Source organism: Somniosus microcephalus, chromosome 5 (genome assembly GCF_052327205.1).
Source record: "Somniosus microcephalus isolate GS21.2 chromosome 5, FLI_Smic_1.0, whole genome shotgun sequence".
Lineage (NCBI taxonomy): Eukaryota > Metazoa > Chordata > Chondrichthyes > Squaliformes > Somniosidae > Somniosus > Somniosus microcephalus.
The window spans coordinates 41,239,388-41,256,910 of record NC_140991.1 but is presented as its reverse complement, the minus strand read 5'-3'; the positions used below and the strand labels follow the sequence as shown (position 1 = coordinate 41,256,910).

At 50.1% G+C, this 17,523-nt stretch overlaps 1 protein-coding gene across 1 annotated transcript in view; it reads right to left on the bottom strand.

Moving 5' to 3' along the window:
• The window catches only part of LOC147117011 (protein mono-ADP-ribosyltransferase PARP14-like), a 96,671-nt gene extending 83,194 nt beyond the window's left edge, over nucleotides 1-13,477 (bottom strand). The window contains exons 1-2 of the mRNA XM_085987561.1: nucleotides 13,296-13,477; nucleotides 7,405-7,529 (exon numbers count right to left, since the gene is read on the bottom strand). Of these exons, the coding sequence (XP_085843687.1) occupies nucleotides 7,405-7,529; nucleotides 13,296-13,476 (306 nt within the window). The 5' untranslated portion in view covers nucleotide 13,477. The remainder of the gene's footprint in view (nucleotides 1-7,404; nucleotides 7,530-13,295) is intronic.
• Nucleotides 13,478-17,523: the final 4,046 nt, after the last annotated feature.

Here is a 17,523-nt window from a genome sequence, read left to right as displayed (position 1 = left end):
CCAGCATAAGCTTGCAGGCCAGCGGTGGTGGTCGGGGGGGGGGGGGGGGGGGCGCGGGGTGGTGTGGCCAGGTTGCTGGATCCTTCTGAAAACTGCTGACCCTGGTACTTGGGGGAAAATATCTTCAAAGTGAGTTGCACTGCTGTTGCACGGTGTCAGCTGTGGCTCACTTGATGGCACCCTCGTCTCTGAGTCAGAAGGTTGTGGGTTCAATCCCACTCCAGGGACTTGTAGCACAAAGCTAGGCTGTCACTCCAGTGCAGTACTGAGGCAGTGTTGCACTGTCGGAGCTGCTGTCTTTCGGATGAGACACTAAACTAAGGCCCTGTCTGCTCTCTCAGATGACGTAAAAGATCCCATGGCACTATTTCACAGAAGAGCAGGGGAGTTATCCCCAGTGTCCTGGCCAATATTTATCCCTCAATCAACATCACTAAAACAGATCATCTGGTCATTATCACATTGCTGTTTGTGGGACCTTGCTGTGTGCAAATTAGCTGACACGTTTCCTACATTACAACAGAGACTACACCTCAGAAAAACTTCATTGGCTTAAAGCGCTTTGGGACATCCTGAGGTTGTGAAAGGCGCTGTATAAATGCAAGTCTTCTCAAGGGCAATTAGGGATGGGCAATAAATGCTGGCCTTGCCAGCAATGCCCACATCCCACAAACTAATTTTTAAAAAAGTCTTAAATAACAACAGAAAACGCTGGAAAAACTCAGCAGGCCAGGCAGCATCCGTGGAGAGAGAAACAGAGTTAACGTTTCAGGTCGATGACTTTTTGTCTGAACTGGAAAAAAACAGGAAATGGAAAGCAAGTTTAGGGGCTGGGAAAATGGGGAGGGGATGAAAGAACAAAAGGGAAGGTCAGTGATAGGATAGAAAACAGGAGAGAGTAAGAGACATTAAGAGATGTTCAAGGCAAGCGGAGGTGGTAATGGGACAGGTTAAGGAACAACGGATGGCTCTAGATGATGTGTAAATTGCGCTGGTAGAATGAAGGACAGCTGCCATGTGGGAGGGAAGAAAAAAAGGGCCAAACAAAAAGTGTGGATAAAAAAAAGAAAATATATATATGTGATAGGGGACGAGGTTATGATCTGAAAAAAAGTCTTTTATGCATCTTTGAAAAAATGATTGAGCCCGCCAGTGTCCTGTAGAGGGAGCTACACGCAGGTTTCCTGAATCAGCTAATTTGCATGCCCATTGGAGTAGATAGTGGCATAAAACCCATGTAAAGCAGTGTAAGCATCTGAACTGCGTGGAAACTCCCGTGCAGCCTTTAAAAACACAGTTCAATCTGCAATGTTCAACAGCAGACTGGAGAGACAAACTAATGAGAAATGAATAGGAATTGGTTCTCTCACTTAACTCTCAAATAACTTCACTGCACGCTTAAAAATTATTTTTACAAGTTTCCCTTCCCTGATCTTCGAGGGTCCAGGCCCCAGTTGCAGTTGAAGATGAGGTAAATCAGAATGTAGCAATTGGTTGTCAGCAAACATTGGTTTCAAAAGTCTTAACTAGGAGGGAGGAGGTAAACCAGTCAACAGTTTTCCTAGGAAAGAATGAGTTAGAATAGGAGACTGTCCAATGTTTGATCCTAACACAGTAGGGAAGAACAATGTCTTATAAGATGGTGTATTTGGTGTTAAAATGGAATAAGAGAGTAAAGTTCAAGATGTGCAGACTTTAGTAGTAACAATAAAACAGAGAAAGACATGAAAGGGTGCAGTGGAGAAAGAGATTGGAGACTAGAGGTGAAGGAGGGAATCGCCAATCTGATGACAAACTTTTACTTACATCCATATAAGAATGCAAGAGAGCTGCTGGAAGTCCTTCACTTCAACTTTACAGAGAATTGAGTAAGAGTTGAGGAAAAAATGTTTGGCACAAAAAAGGAAACTCAGCTTCTTGGAGGCAATTTTAGCAATGGAAGAGATGTGGGAATTCCATCTGAGATCACAGGAGATAGTGAGACCTAGAATGTTAACAGATGAAGAAGGACTAAGGATGGAGCCATCAAAGGTAAGAAATGGTCGACCCTTTTTCCTGGATCAGGGCTAATTTTGCATGCAGTGTGGGCCTGCCACTAGAAGGGTGGAAAAAGTCAGTGCAGAGGAGGAGGCATCTTAAGGAGGGCAGAAGAGCCCCAAATAATTCATTTTTTAAATTTCAAGAAAGTTTTCTATGAGCAGATTGGTTGGGAAGAGGTACAGGGCCTTAAGGGATAAAACGAAATCTACTACTGGGCTCTCTCCCTCCAACATTCTGCTGAACGGCACTTCTCTCTTGGCAATCCCTATGGTCAATGATGGCATGGGATGTAAAGAAAGAAATTGGGAAGCTACCCGGGCCCCACCTCCCTGTCATTACTTGCATGCAGCAGGGTGGTCTGGACTCAGCTAGGATATTTCCATGCGACAGGGTAGAGAGAAATTCAGATCACTAGTGTTAAAGACAGGGATGCAGCAGTAGGCCTTCCCACACATTTTCTCTTTATTTTTTGCCACTATACTATCTAATTTGGCCAGTATACCAAAGGGAAATCCAACGTCTTGACTTTAGTCTAAGTTGATGCGGTGAACATATACATTACAGTAACCTACACAATTAACTCATTTCAGTAGTTCAGTGACATCAAATGTTAGTGTAGAAATTCAGTGTGGTGTCATAGATTTCTGATATTGTACTTCAAAATGTTGGTCAGGCATCAGAAAACCTGCAACTCCCAGGGTCAAGTGATCATGTCTGCTCTCATGCATCGCTTAATAGTTGAGGCCTAGAACCAACTTGTTTCCCTGTACAGAATAATACAAATTGTAGCATCGGCACTTAAGGGACTGCAATAAATTTTATATAATAGTTATGTGGTAAACCACGGTTATACCTGTCTGTATATGTATGTGTATTCCACTAGGTACAGGTCTGGACATGCCTCGGCTGACTCCTCCCACTATTCCAGGTATATAAGTGACTACCTCCCAGTCCCTTAGTATTCTGGACGGGTCGACCACTCGAGACTAGACCTTCATTCTTTAGTTAATAAAAGCCTGGTTGTTACTCGCTTAACCTCAGTCTTTTGAGTAATTGATGGCGCATCAATTTTATTAACTAAATTTTTTATAATGGAGAAGATCCTCACACCAGCATGCCTGGACCTGGACAGTCGGGAAGTGGACGCTTCCACCAAGTTTGCTCACTGGCTCATGTGCTTCGAGGCTTTCCTGACTGCCTCCACTGCGGTCGTAACGGATGCGAACAAACTGTCTGTCCTGATCTCCAAGGTGAAGCACCGAGTGTACTCAGTCATCCGGGATGCGACCTCGTACACAGCCGCCCTCCAGCTCCTCAAGACCCAGTACACGCGCCCTGTGAACGAAGTTTACGCCAGGCACCTCCTGGGGAGTCGCAAGCAACAACCTGGGGAATCGACTGAGGAATACCTCCAAGCACTGTCCGTGCTTGGCCGGGCCTGTGGGTGCAAGGCGGTAACGCCCACTAAGTACACGGAGGAACTGATCCGGGATGCCTTCGTAGCGGGCCACAGGTCCAACTACACCCGACAGCGACTGCTGGAGCAGAGTGACCTCACCCTCGACAAAGCCTCCGAAATCGCACTAACGCTGGACGCAGCCTACCGGGGCATGGATGCCTACTCCTCTGCACCGTGGACGCCGCGGGGAACGACAACCTGGGACACGGTAGGACAGCCCCATAGCACCGTGCCACCCCAGCCACAGCCCAACAACGGCCCAACCACCGCAGCAGTGTCCCAAAGCCAGACAGCAGTATCCCAAGGCCAGAAATGCTACTTCTGTGGCCAGGCCAAACACCCCAGAGCACGCTGCCCGGCGAAGAATGCGACCTGCTCGGGCTGCAGGAAAAAGGGACACTACGCTAGCGTCTGCAAGGCCAAAGCCACCCCGAACGCCAGCAGCGCCGCGTGTGGGCCGTGCGAGCCGCCATCTTGGGCCCCCAACAGCGCCGCGTGGGCCGTGCGGGCCGCCATCTTGGGCCTCCCCAGCCATGTGCGAACCACCGCAGCAGCAGCCATCTTGGACGACTCCAGCCACATGGGAATCATGGACGCCGCCATCTTGGACACCAGCTGGGACGCAGCAGGCCGCCAACCCCCCCCCATCTGATACCCGCAGCGACACACTGACCCCTACGCTGGCCTCTGTTACGCTGGACCAAACGAGACCGCACCAGCTAGCTCGGTCCAAAATGGACGTTAAGGTAAACGGCCATGCAATAAACTGCCTTTTTGACTCCGGGAGCACAGAGAGCTTCATCCACCCCGACACGGTGCGGCGTTGCTCTCTCCCAGTCCTGCCTGCGCACCAGCGGATTTCTATGGCCGCCGAGTCCCAGTCAGCGGACATCGGCGGCTACTGCGTGGTGACACTAGTAGTAGACGGGTCTGTGTTCAATAATTTTAAACTCCTGGTCCTGCCCCAACTTTGCGCTGCCGTTCTACTGGGGTTGGATTTCCAGTGCCACCTCAAAAGCGTTACGATGGCGTACGGTGGCCCCCTCCCCCCACTCACAGTCCGCAGCCAGCAGCCTCCAAATTGCCCGCCGCGCACCAGATGCAACCTCTCCACACTCAGAGTCCCACCCCCCCCCACTGTTTGCTAACCTCACCCCCGACTGTAAGCCCATCGCCACAAAGAGCAGGCGATACAGTGCCGGGGACAGGGTTTTCATCAAAACCGAAGTGGAGCGGCTCCTGAAGGAGGGGATTATTGAGGGCAGCTCCAGCCCCTGGCGAGCCCAGGTTGTGGTCGTTAAGACCGGCGAGAAACAACGCCTGGTCATCGACTACAGCCAAACAATAAACCGCTACATCCTGCTGGACGCCTACCCACTCCCCCGCATAGCTGACATGGTCAACCAGATCGCGCAGTACCGCGTCTTTTCGACCATTGACCTGAAATCAGCGTACCACCAGCTCCCCATCCGCCCCGAAGACCGCCAGTATACTGCTTTTGAGGCAAACGGCCGCCTCTATCACTCCTTAGGGTTCCCTTTGGCGTTACCAACGGGGTCTCCGTCTTCCAAAGGGAGATGGACCGGATGGTCGATCAAAACGCGCTGCAGGCCACTTTCCCTTACCTAGACAATGTGATCATCTGCGGCCATGACTTGCAGGACCATGACGCAAACCTCGAGAAATTCCTCCGCACCGCCCAACTCCTGAACCTGACATATAACAAGGAGAAGTGCATATTCCGCACAGACCGCCTCACCATCCTTGGCTGTGTTGTGGAACACGGGGTCATCGGTCCCGACCCGGACCGGATGCGTCCCCTTATGGAACTCCCACTGCCCCACTGCCTAAAAGCTCTGAAGAGGTGCCTAGGGTTTTTTTCCTACTACGCCTAGTGGGTCCCCTACTATGCAGACAAAGCCCGTCCGCTGATCAAATCCACCTCTTTTCCCCTGATGGCAGAGGCCCGCTCGGCCTTCCACCGTATCAAGGAGGACATTGCCAAAGCCACCATGCACGCAGTGGACGAATCCATCCCCTTCCAGGTGGAAAGCGATGCGTCCGACTTCGCTCTGGCCGCCACCCTTAATCAGGCGGGGAGACCTGTGGCATTCTTCTCACGAACCCTCCAGGGCCCGGAGACCAGACACTCCACGGTCGAGAAGGAGGCCCAGGCTATTGTGGAGGCTGTGCATCATTGGAGGCACTATCTGGCCGGAAAACGATTTACCCTGCTCACTGACCAGCGTTCAGTTGCTTTAATGTTCAACAACAAGCAGAGGGGCAAAATCAAAAATGACAAGATCTTGAGGTGGAGAATCGAACTTTCCACCTACAATTACGAGATCTTGTACCGGCCTGGGAAGCTCAATGAACCCCCAGATGCCCTATCGCGTGGCACCTGCGCCAGCGCGCAGATCGATAGGCTGAGGGCCCTCCACAATGACCTCTGCCACCCGGGGGTCACCAGGTTCTTCCACTTCATCAAGGCCCGCAACCTGCCTTACTCCATTGAGGAGGTCAGGACCATGACCAAGAACTGCCAAGTCTGCGCTGAGTGCAAACCGCACTTTTATAGACCAGACAGAGCCCACCTGATAAAAGCCACTCGCCCTTTCGAACGCCTGAGCGTCGATTTTAAAGGGCCTCTTCCCTCCTCCGACCGCAATGTGTACTTCCTCAACATCATTGACGAGTACTCCCGTTTCCCGTTCGCTATCCCCTGCCCGGACATGACCAGTGCCACGGTCATTAAATGTCTGAACAGCCTCTTCACCCTGTTCGGTTTCCCCAGCTATATCCATAGCGACCGGGGCTCATCGTTTATGAGCGACGAACTCCACCAGTACCTGCTCGCTAGAGGTATAGCCACAAGCAGGACCACCAGTTACAACCCCCGGGGGAACGGGCAGGTGGAAAGAGAGAATGCAACAGTTTGGAAGGCCGCCCTACTAGCTTTAAAGTCTAGGGGCCTTCCGACCTCCCGCTGGCAGGAGGTACTCCCCGATGCGCTCCACTCGATTCGGTCACTGCTCTGCACTGCCACCAATGCCACCCCTCACGAGAAAATGTTTGTCTTCCCAAGGAAGTCCACATCGGGGACAGCGTTACCGCCATGGCTGACGTCCCCAGGGCCGGTACTACTGAGAAGACACGTGAGGACCAATAAAACGGACCACCTGGTCGAGAGGGTCGACCTCCTCCACGCCAACCCCCAGTACGCTTACATTGTGTACCCGGACGGGCGGGAGGACACAGTCTCCATACGAGACCTCGCACCCTCGGGGACCGCAGTAACCCACTACCCATTACCACCGCCCCCCCACGACCCGATATCCAACCCCAGCAGCCGGCTCGCCTTGGACCGTCACCCACGAGGACTACACTCCAGTGCCCCAGCCTACACGGGACGCGACGCCGGAAGCTCCACCACCCCTGCCGTCGCCACGTCGATCACAGCGGCAGACAAGACCTCCGGAGAGACTCCAATACACGAACTTTTAAATACACTTCACCCCGCCGGACTCATTTTTAAACAAGGGGTGAATGTGGTAAACCACGGTTATACCTGTCTGTATGTGTATGTGTATTCCACTAGGTACAGGTCTGGACATGCCTCGGCTGACTCCTCCCACTATTCCAGGTATATAAGTGACTACCTCCCAGTCCCTTAGTATTCTGGACGGGTCGACCACTCGAGACTAGACCTTCATTCTTTAGTTAATAAAAGCCTGGTTGTTACTCGCTTAACCTCAGTCTTTTGAGTAATTGATGGCGCATCAAGTTATTAATACCTTGAAACTCAATACTGAAATCTATTAGCATACCAAATATCTGAAATTCTGTTAATAAATGACAATGAAATGCTGCATAATGAATATCTATTACATGGTGTGTCTACTTACTGCTGAGGAAATTTTCTGGACATCTTCAGAATTCACTTGTTTGCCAGTGTACTGAGTTACTGAGAGTGGAATGCTTTGTCCATTAATGGTAATGGTATGCTTTCTTTCCAGGACAGATTTTTGTACTAAATTTGTAAAGAAAAATTCGAATATTACTTTTATGAATATCTAGAAAAATACAAATGAAAATTAAAAACAAATGACAAGTATTCTTAAACAAAAGCAAAATACTGCGGATGCTGGAAATCGGAAATAAAAACAGAAAATGCTGGAAACACTCAGCAGGTCAGGCAGCATCTGTGGAGAGAGAAACAGAGTTAACGTTTCAGGTCAACGACCGTTCCTCAGAAATGAATTAAGTTAGAGATTTAATAGTTGCTTAAAAATTGATGATGAACGGTCATTGACCTGAAACGTTATTTTTGCCTGACTTGCTGAGTGTTTCCAGCATTTTCTGTTTCTTTTAATTTTATTAGTTCAGTCAGTCAAATAGCATATCCAGATGGAAAAGTGAAGAAAGCTACAGTAGCAGGGGATGTAACAGCTAGCTTCATCCTTCATGGGCTATAGAAGCAAAAGCATCAACCAGGGTTTCCATTCCTGATCATTATCTAGCAAAGCCTCTGGACAGTATGCATGTGTAACGATCAGGTGAGGACAGGGTCAGTCAGGCTATGCTGTGATGACCCCCAGGGTTAAAGATGCTCCTTATTGAAGCTCACACATAAAGAATGGCCATTTTTGTGAATTACTGGGAAGCTGGTGATTCCCAATGAACCAATCCCCCTCACGAGTCACTGCTTTCAGAAGAGAAAAAGAAAATTATTTTTAAAGTGAAGATTGAGTCATAAAACTTTCACTATCACAATGTTTGTAGAGCGGTAGAAAAAGTAATCTATAAAATTAAATGATATGTACACAAACGTTTGGTGAAAGTTGTGTTGTCTTAAAAATTTGAAAAATATGTTGAACAGTAAAAATGATTTAAGTTTTGAGGAAAATATTTACTATTATTATTCGTCTCACCATTAAAAAAGGAAGAAAATGTGCCATTCAATTGATATTTCCCACCAAATAGTCAAACCCGGCAGGAGGCAGCCACCAGGGACCTGATGTAACGGACCCTGGAACTCGGGTAAGTGATTGGGCGGAGTTCAGGAGTGCCTCACGAGCAGGGGGGTGGGGAGGAGGAGGAGGAGGGAAACCTGGGGCAGGGGAGGCTCAAGGTTTCCTTGTGAGTGCCAGAGGAGCACTCCTCCTCAGTGTCATTACCGGAGTTACCTCGTGCCTAATACCTCCATTCATAGAATTACATAGAATTAACAGCACAAACAGGTCATTCAACCCGACTGATCTGTCAGTGTTTATACTCCATACGAGCCTCCTTGCATTCTAATTACCTCTTAGAATCATACAGCATAGAAGGAAGCCATTCGGCAAATTGTGCCTGGGCTGGCTCTTTGAAAGAGCTAGCCAATTAGTCCCACTCCCCTGCTCTTTCCCCATAGTCCTACATTTATTCCCCTTCAAATATATACCCAATTCCCTTTTGAAAGTTACTACTGAATTTGCGTCCACCACCCTTTCAGGCAGTGCATTCCAGATCATAACAGAATCGCTGCGTAAAATGATTTCTCCTCATCTCCCTCTGGTTCGTTTGCCAATTACCTTAAATCTGTGTCCTCTGGTTACTGACCCTCCTGCCAGTGGAAAGTTTCTCCCTACTCTATCGAAATCCCTCTTCGCACCTCTTCCTGCCATATCCTCTATTCCCTTCTCCCACATGCAAGCGCTAAGCTTCCCTTAAATGTGTCAATGCTATTTGATTCAACCACTCTTTGTAGCAGCAACAAATGAGAGTCTAACCACTGCCCCTTGACATTCAACAGTATTACCATCGCCAAATCCCCCACCATCAACATCCTGGGGGTCACTATTGACTAGAAACTTTAACTGGACCAGCCACATAAATACTGTGGCAACAAGAGCAGGTCAGAGGCTGGGTATTCTGCGGCGAGTGTTACACCTGCTGACTCCCCAAAGCCTTTCCACCATCTAGAAGGCACAAGTAAGGAGTGTGATGGAATACTCTCCACCTGCCTGGATGAGTGCAGCTCCAACAACACTCAAGAAGCCATCCTGACTTGGAAGTATATCGCCGTTCCTTCATCGTCGCTGGGTCAAAATCCTGGAACTCCCTCCCTAACAGCACTGTGGGAGTACCTTCACCACACGGACTCACCACCACCTTCTCAAGGGCAATAAATGCTGGCCTTGACAGCAATTCCCATATCCTATGAACGATTAAAAAAAAATTCCACATTCTCACCACTCAGAAATTCCTCCTAAGTTCTCTATTTGATCTTCGTGACTATTGTACATTTATGCCCCCTAGTGGTGAACTCACCCACAAGTGGAAACCGTTTCTCCATGTCCACCCTATCAAACCCTTTCATAGCTTTAAAGTCCTCTATCAGTGTTGCTCTTAGTCTTACCTTTACCTGAGAAAAGAGCCCCAGCCTGTTAAATTCTGGTAACCTCCTTGTAAATCGTTTCTGACCAGAGAGAACTGTGTGGTTTAACCAAGGTTCTATATACATTTAACATTACCCCCTGCTTTTGGATTCTATTCCTCTAGAAATGAATCCTAGTACTTTGTTTGCAGTCTTTAAGGCATTATCAACTTGAATTGCTACTTTTAGCGATTTATGATTCTGTATTCCCTGATCTCTTTGTTCCTCTACCCATTAGTTTCCTACCTTCCAAGGAATTTTGAAAGGGGCCTATCACCAGGTGTCCAAAGCGCCTGTCTGTTTCAGGCAACAGGCCCCTATTAATAAGGAAATTGGGGTCCTATGACATCAATAGCACCCCCCCCGATTGCCATTTTAGGTCAGAACTGCGCCGTGCAAACTCTGACCAGTTCCATAGAATTATTTTTGTGGGCTCCGGAGGAGCAAGAGAGCGCCTCCTGGACCCACAAAAATAATCTGGACCGCTGCTGCCTCAGTACGCCCACCCTCCGTGATCGCGACCCTCCACCCGCCCCGGCAACATACCTTGCTGATGTTTGCCCCTGCCTGATCTCGAGGCCTCAATGTGGCAAGCTGCACGGTACGTCTGTTTGCCGCACCAAAGCTCGCCTGTCACATTTAAATGAGGCCGGGTTGTCAGAATCGCTGGGGTTTTTCGCTGCCGAAACAGACAGCTGACCAGTGCACTTGCCGGTTGGTCATCCAAAAGTCAAAATCGACCCTACTCACTTCTGGAAATAATTCCATATTAGACACTAGAGGGTGCATTTTCATCTTTACTGTTTGGGCAAATCAACAGAAGAAAAATTGGGCAGGTTCCATAACAGCAGGTGATCTGCTCCACCAGATTACTGGTCAGGCAGTGAAGATGAAAAATTACCCAAAGATTTTTCAACACCCCACACCACCAGCAGGACGTCACACATAGTCTTGCTGCCCCCAATTTCCCATCCATTGCTGCATCTCAGAAAATTTACCTCTGATTTTTCATTTTCTCTGTGCTCTATAACAATTCTGTTTTCTATTAATTTACTTTAATTGATGTAATTGACGTAGCTCTGATGTTAGAACCATAGAGGTTTACAGCACAGGAGGAGGTCATTCAGCCCATTGTGTTTGAACTGGCTCCTTGTTATCCAAAGTTAAGGCAACTTTTCTGATAAATTTCATACTACTCTTCTGCTGATCTGTTTCCTGGTTCTGGGAAACAAGGCAAGCAATGAGAAATGAAACTGAAACTCATGTCTTTCTTGTTTTTAGCTACGTCTCTGGTAAGTAATAGGTTTTCAAAACAACAATCTCAGATAAAAAGGCAATTTGGAAGGAAATTCTAGGGGCTCCAAAGCTCATCAGATTTCTGTCCATCTGGCATTTGGGGCTGGATATCAGCTCGGAGGGGGGCTGCTGTTTTGACATTGGGAAACCTGGAAGAATGGGTTTCCTTCTCAGGTAATGCCGAACTTAACGTCAGGACCTGATTAACATTTTTTGTGTACTGGCGGATAGGCCTTCAGCAACAAGCCACAGCCAGGGAACGCAGAGGAGGGAGGGAGGGATCGGAGGCTTCAGGGGGAGGTCGGAAGGGTCGGTGGTGGAGATCGGAGGCTTTAAGTGGGGGGGGGGGGGAGGTGAGTTCGGAAGGGCCTTGGGGGAGATTGGAAGAGTTGGGGGAGATCAGAAGGGTCGGGGCAGGGGGGAGATTGGAAGGGTTGGGTGGGGGGAGATCGGTAGGACCTCAGTGGGGAGATTGGAAGAGTCAATGCTGGAGGAGATTGGAGGCCTTGTGAAGGAAAATCGGAAGAGTTGGGGTGGGGGGGGGGAAGATCAGAAGAGTCGGGGATGCCCGATTGCAGGGGCTGGGTGAAGCAGGTAAACTGGATCCAGCAGGTAAGTGGAAAGGCACTTACATCCTGGATCTAGAAGTCCTCGCCTCTCTTTGGGCTGCGAGCGGGTTGGTTGGTTGTCCCCTATCCCACCTCCGTTAAAACCGGAAGTGGGCAGGTTGGGTGGGTTTTATATTTTTACATGCCACCTGATCCAAATTCACCCATTTTGGGGGGTTAATTCCCCCCCACCCATCCCACACCTAGATTTTTGTATTTTTCTGAATTTGTTTACATTATTTTTGTTACTGCAGACTAATAAATACTGCCTCCGATAACAGCACTGTTTCCCTTTGGGTAGCTGACACTGGCTTTCAGAGGTTCGGACTGTGGCCCACAGAAAGGTGACAATGGCCCAGAAATTCAGGTCGGGGGCTTCCCGCGGGTGCAAGCCCCTGACCTGCACTTATCTTGCGCGCTGGCAGTTGAGCTGTAGGGCCCCGTGGAATTCCGATCCGGGGCCTGGCCCAGCTGCCGGCGCGCAGTGCTTGCGTGTCCCGGGGCGCAGTTAGTTCGATGCGTCCCCTGGGATCACGTGGGCCATGGGCAGCCAATCGGCGCAGGGAAAAGCCCATTCATAAGATTGACAGGAAGACCTGTCAAAACTTATAAATACTACGGCCCCAAAATAGTAGTAAACCTTCAAATAAATTTTAAAAAATCATCACTTTTTAAATAAACTATAAATTACATTAAATAACTATTTTAAACAATAATTTAAATTAAAAAAATTTTTTTTTATATTCTAACGGGGCTAAAAATAAACTTACCTTGCTTTAAAATATTTAAAAATAATAAACCTGTGGAAAAAATGTTTTAATTTTAATTAATTGACCACTTACCTTTTAAAATGCAGGCCTTACGCCTGGTTTTTACATTTCTAAAATCTAATTACCCTCCCGGAGAAACCTGTTAAAAAAACGTAAGTTCGAAGCGCACGCGCAGACTCCCGCGCGCACGCGTTCGACCTCTGAATCCCTTCGTTCAGAGGAACGGAAGTGCCGGTTTCCCGCGCATGCGCAGTGCATGCAAGAAACCGGCACTTCCATCGGGCCGACGTGTGAGTACCTCGTGCGTACTCACCCGTGGAGACCCGAATTTCTGGGCCAATATTTTCAGGGGGTAATCCAACACAGAAACAATTGAAAAACCATTGTATTAAAATTATTTTCTCTTTCCATACACAAATTGCAACTTTCAGTATTTTGTTACTGCTTATATTAGTGAGAACACTTAAGTTAATCAAAATTATATAGACTTATTAAAAAAAAGATATTAATTTGGTTTCTTAATGGCTGAACAGCTTTCATTTTTTACTTTCAGTTTCATGCTTCCCCTCCTCATTATATGCAATCCCTCCTCGCATGAATTTAATCCATCATATAGGGTCTAACTGTTTATTTTTTATATATTTATCATTAATCGCTCCTGATTTCCAGAATTCAAAATTAATAGAATGTAAAATAAAACATACCATCTTCTTTGTAGAAATTCACCAGGGCATCTCCATTTTCAATGATCTTAACATTACATTCCCCACCGCCTGACTTCTTCTTACTTTGAAAGTATGCAACTAACTTGTTTTCAAGTCCTTTTTTTGCAAGATGTGAAAAACCAGTAACGAAGACAGCAAAAGCACCATCTTGACTAGCCATGTCCTGCTCAACTGTTTCAGAACTGTGAGGACAGTCTCCTTTTACCTAAGGGGGAGTGGCTCAAAACCTTGAGTCACCCAATGAAATGTGTCTTAGTTAATACAAAACACTGCAAAATGTTAAAAATAATGGAATTTAATTTATAATTGGCTTTAGAAAAGAAATTAAAACAAAGTCTTTTTATGGAAAAAGTCTAAATAATATTATGGGAAGATATATTTGTTTCTTTAAAATCTTTCAGTTTTGTTTCAGTTTCACAATGATTCATTGTTTTTCCAGTAAATGATTATCAATTACAGTAAGCTGCAACTACATAAATACAGGGGCCTAGAAATTCAGTTGGTTGTGTCAGCAGTTAGCGCCTTAAGAGAAGTGAATTTCGGGCGCTATGCGTGTAGCGCCCGGGCGCAGCGCAGTTTGCGCCTCGCCCCAAATTAAGTTGACCCTTAGCACCGGCGCAAAGTTTAGCGCCCGCCCGGCTGCGCGCACAGAAAATTACGTCACATCCTCGTGCAACGCCCTTTGCGCGCCCCGATTCCAAACTTCAGTCGGACCGCCCCATTGTGCGGCTGGCGGCCAGAGCGTTTGTAAAATGGAACGCAACACAGCCGACGCGGGCCCCGGGGAGCGCAAATTAAAGGGCACGTACCCTGCAGTATAAAGGGCAGCCATTTTGCAGCAAACACTCTTGTGCAACGGATTTCTGGACACACAAGGAGGAGAGCTAACTGGTTTCGTGCAGCAATAGCTCAGGTATTTTTGGACTCAGGCCAAAGCGCTGCAAGTGCCCTGTTGGAAATTTGACTGTTTGCCAGCATTTGATGGGGGTTGCATGGGGTGCCAACGCGGAGTTTCAGCGCCATGTGCGTAGGGCTCGCAGACGCGGGGTCAGAGGGGCAGCCCTGGCTAGAGGCAGAGGGGGCAACAGGCGTCGGCAACATAGGCCTTACCCAGTCAGGGTATACCGCCAGCAGCGCTCCTACCTCACCATGAGTGGCGCGCGATGTGTAAGAAGGCTGAGATTCCGAAAGGAGGTGGTTGCAGAGATCTGCCACCTGCTTCGCAGAGATCTGCGTCCAAAGCTCAGATGCAGGACGTCTCTGTCGGTGGAAGTGAAGGTGACGGTGGCATTGAACTTCTATGCCACCGGCTCCTTCCAATCCGCTGTTGGGGACATAGCTAACATATCCCAGTTCGGCGTGCATCGCTGCATCCGCCAGGTGACCGATGCCCTTTTCAGAAGGAGACGCCAATTCATCTCCTTCCCCATGGCCCTGGAGAGCCAGCATCAGCGTGCAGTGGGATTTGCAAGACTCGCGGCCTTCCCCTTGGTGCAGGGCGCCATTGACTGTACGCATGTGGCTTTGCGGGCACCTCTGGAGCATGGCGAGCAGTATCGCAACCGGAAGGGCTACCATTCTCTCAATGTGCAGCTGGTGTGTGACCACAAGCAGCGCATCCTGGCTGTCAATGCCTGCTTTCCAGGCAGCTGCCACAATGCCTTTATCCTGCGGCAGAGTACTGTGCATGACATGTTCGAGGCACAGCCTCCCCCAAGAGGATGGCTACTCGGGGACAAAGGCTATCCTTTGTGTACCTGGCTCATGACCCCGCTCCGCGCGCCCAGGACCGCTCTGCCCAGTGGCTGCTGCGAGGCTGGGGGAAGGCGCCTGAGGGTCAGATGTCCTTCCGCCAGATGGCCTTGGGGGGCGGCCTACACGGGCTTTGGGCCTCGAGGGGCCGGCTGTTGATTGGCGCACATGTGCATGCCCACCATCAGCTCCAGCCGCTTGCCGTTGACGCTCCACTGGGGGAGTGGCGGCGACGGATGGCGCAATGTGGGCAAGCTGGCGTATTGGAGGCGCTGGCTGGTGATGTCGCACGCTGGCACTCGCCCGGGCACGCACTGCACGATCCGCACCAATCAGCCGAAGGGCGGATCGCTGTGCTGCTGCAGCGCGGCGGGTGTCCTGGCGATGCCTGGCTGAGGCAGCGCGTGTGGCAGCAGTGAGTGCCCCTGTTGCCCTGGTCTGCGCCCGCATCACATCCGCCACTGACGACGGCATCAGCCAGCGACTCAATCGCCGGAGGCATTCGTTCCACTACCTCCATCATCATCCGGCCACTCTCGGCATTTGATGCCCCAAACTCCCGCACACTGGTCGCCAGCGACTCGATGGCCTCAGGCATCCGTCCCACCACCTGCATGAGCTCTGTGTGGCGGCGGTCCGAATCCTCGGCCATTTGGTCCAGCTGGCGCGCCTCCTCCGAGGTGAAGGTGGCCGGACTGGAGGCGGGACTCTCCCGCTGGGGAGCAGGGGTCCGAGCTAGGCGACCCTTGGCACGTTGCTGGCGCCGAATGTCCGCAGCAACTGCACTCTCCTCCGATCCTTCCCCCCTCTGGGGGGAAGGCCGCGGCCCACCCGCAGCCCTCCTGGGTGGCTGGACGCCACTGGTCCCAGCGGCTGGACGCCACTGGTCCCAGCAGCTGCACTCCCCTCCGAAAGTTGCTCCAGGCTCTCGTCCAGGGAAGACGTGTCCAACACTTCGCCCTCTGCTGCGGGACCTGAGTCCTCCCCTGATGGTCCGGGTTGCTCTTCCTCCTCCTCCTCCTCCTCCTCCTGTTCGGAGGGGCTGTCACTGGCAGCTTCAGGGAGCTCTTCGTCACCAGCTGAAAGCAGGAAGGCACAAGAGTAGCTTCAGAGTGAGGAGAGGGCGTCAGCGAGGGAGTCATGACTGGTGGCATTCAGCGCATTGGTGGCACAGTGGCAAAGGAGGTAGCTCGGATGTGCAAGTGCGACGAGAGAGGGCCAAAAGGCGAGGTCCTTACCATTGCCGGGCAGCGGAGGGTCGGCTTCTCCGCACGCTCTGGGCACAATCACGCGGCCTCCCATGAGGCCACTCACGCGCTCCTCCAGGGGAGTGAGCTTCTGGAACTTGGCGCGGCCTCCCCCGGTGATGTCGCGGCGCTTGCGATTATTCGCAAGTTTAGCCTGCAAGAGAAAGGACGGGCTCTAAGTACGGTGTGTAGCCGTGACGTAGTGTGCACTGCCTCCCATGGTGGAATAGCTTGGCCAGAGTGTAGCCCTGATCTAGTGTGCACTGCCTCTCATGGTGGAATAGCTTGGCCAGTGTGTAAAGTGCAGAATGTGCAATTGATGCTCATGACTGTCCCAAAGCTGCTGGCTGAGGGCTGCCCATTAGGCCTTTCAGGTCCCTTTGCCCATCATGTCAGGTGTACATGCAAGAATGAGGAGGAGAGTGGAAAGGGTACTCACCCTGACAATCCTGGTCAGGTCATTGTATTTCTTCCGACATTGCACCTTGTCCCTGGGGGCATCGCCGTAGGACGACACCCTGGTGGCGATCTCCCTCCAGGCTTTGGTGTAGACGCGGTGGGTGGGATTCCTGCCAGTGTCTGGGAACAAGATCCTGCGCCTCTTCTCCAATGCTGTCAGCATGATATCCAGATCACGCTCTGAGAAGCGCAGGGCACGCTCACGGGCCTTCTCATGCGTTGCCATGGCTCCTTGGGCTCAGCAGCAGTGTTGAGGCCTAGTTTGAAAGCTGCAGTGTGCAGGGCGTGGCAGCGACCAAATCGTCCCTTCCCCCTTTAAGAGCTGGCCGGCGCCACGGGGTCTGCTGTCAATCAAAAAATGACCGCACCCGCGCTGCGCCCCGCCTCGGCGCTATCCCTCTGCACCGCCGGCTTAGCGCCTAAAGATAGTCGTGTAACGCCTCTTTTAGCACTCCAGCAACCTCTTAGGGCAAAGCAACTGAATTTCGGCGAAGGGGGCGCAACTTTGGGGCGGGCGCTAAAGTCGGGCGGGCGCTAACGTTAGCGCCCCAAAACTGGCAAAACTGAATTTCTAGGCCAGGATCTATAAAGGAATAAAAAAAGTTGCAGTATATTTTAGTTGATTTTGGTTGTTATTGTCTGTGAAATAGCACAGTGTATTTAGAACACGGTTAGAAATTTAGGGGAAAAATTCAGTTGCTTTGCGCCTCTTAGCGCCCCAAGGCAAAACAACTAGCGCCCAGGCGCGG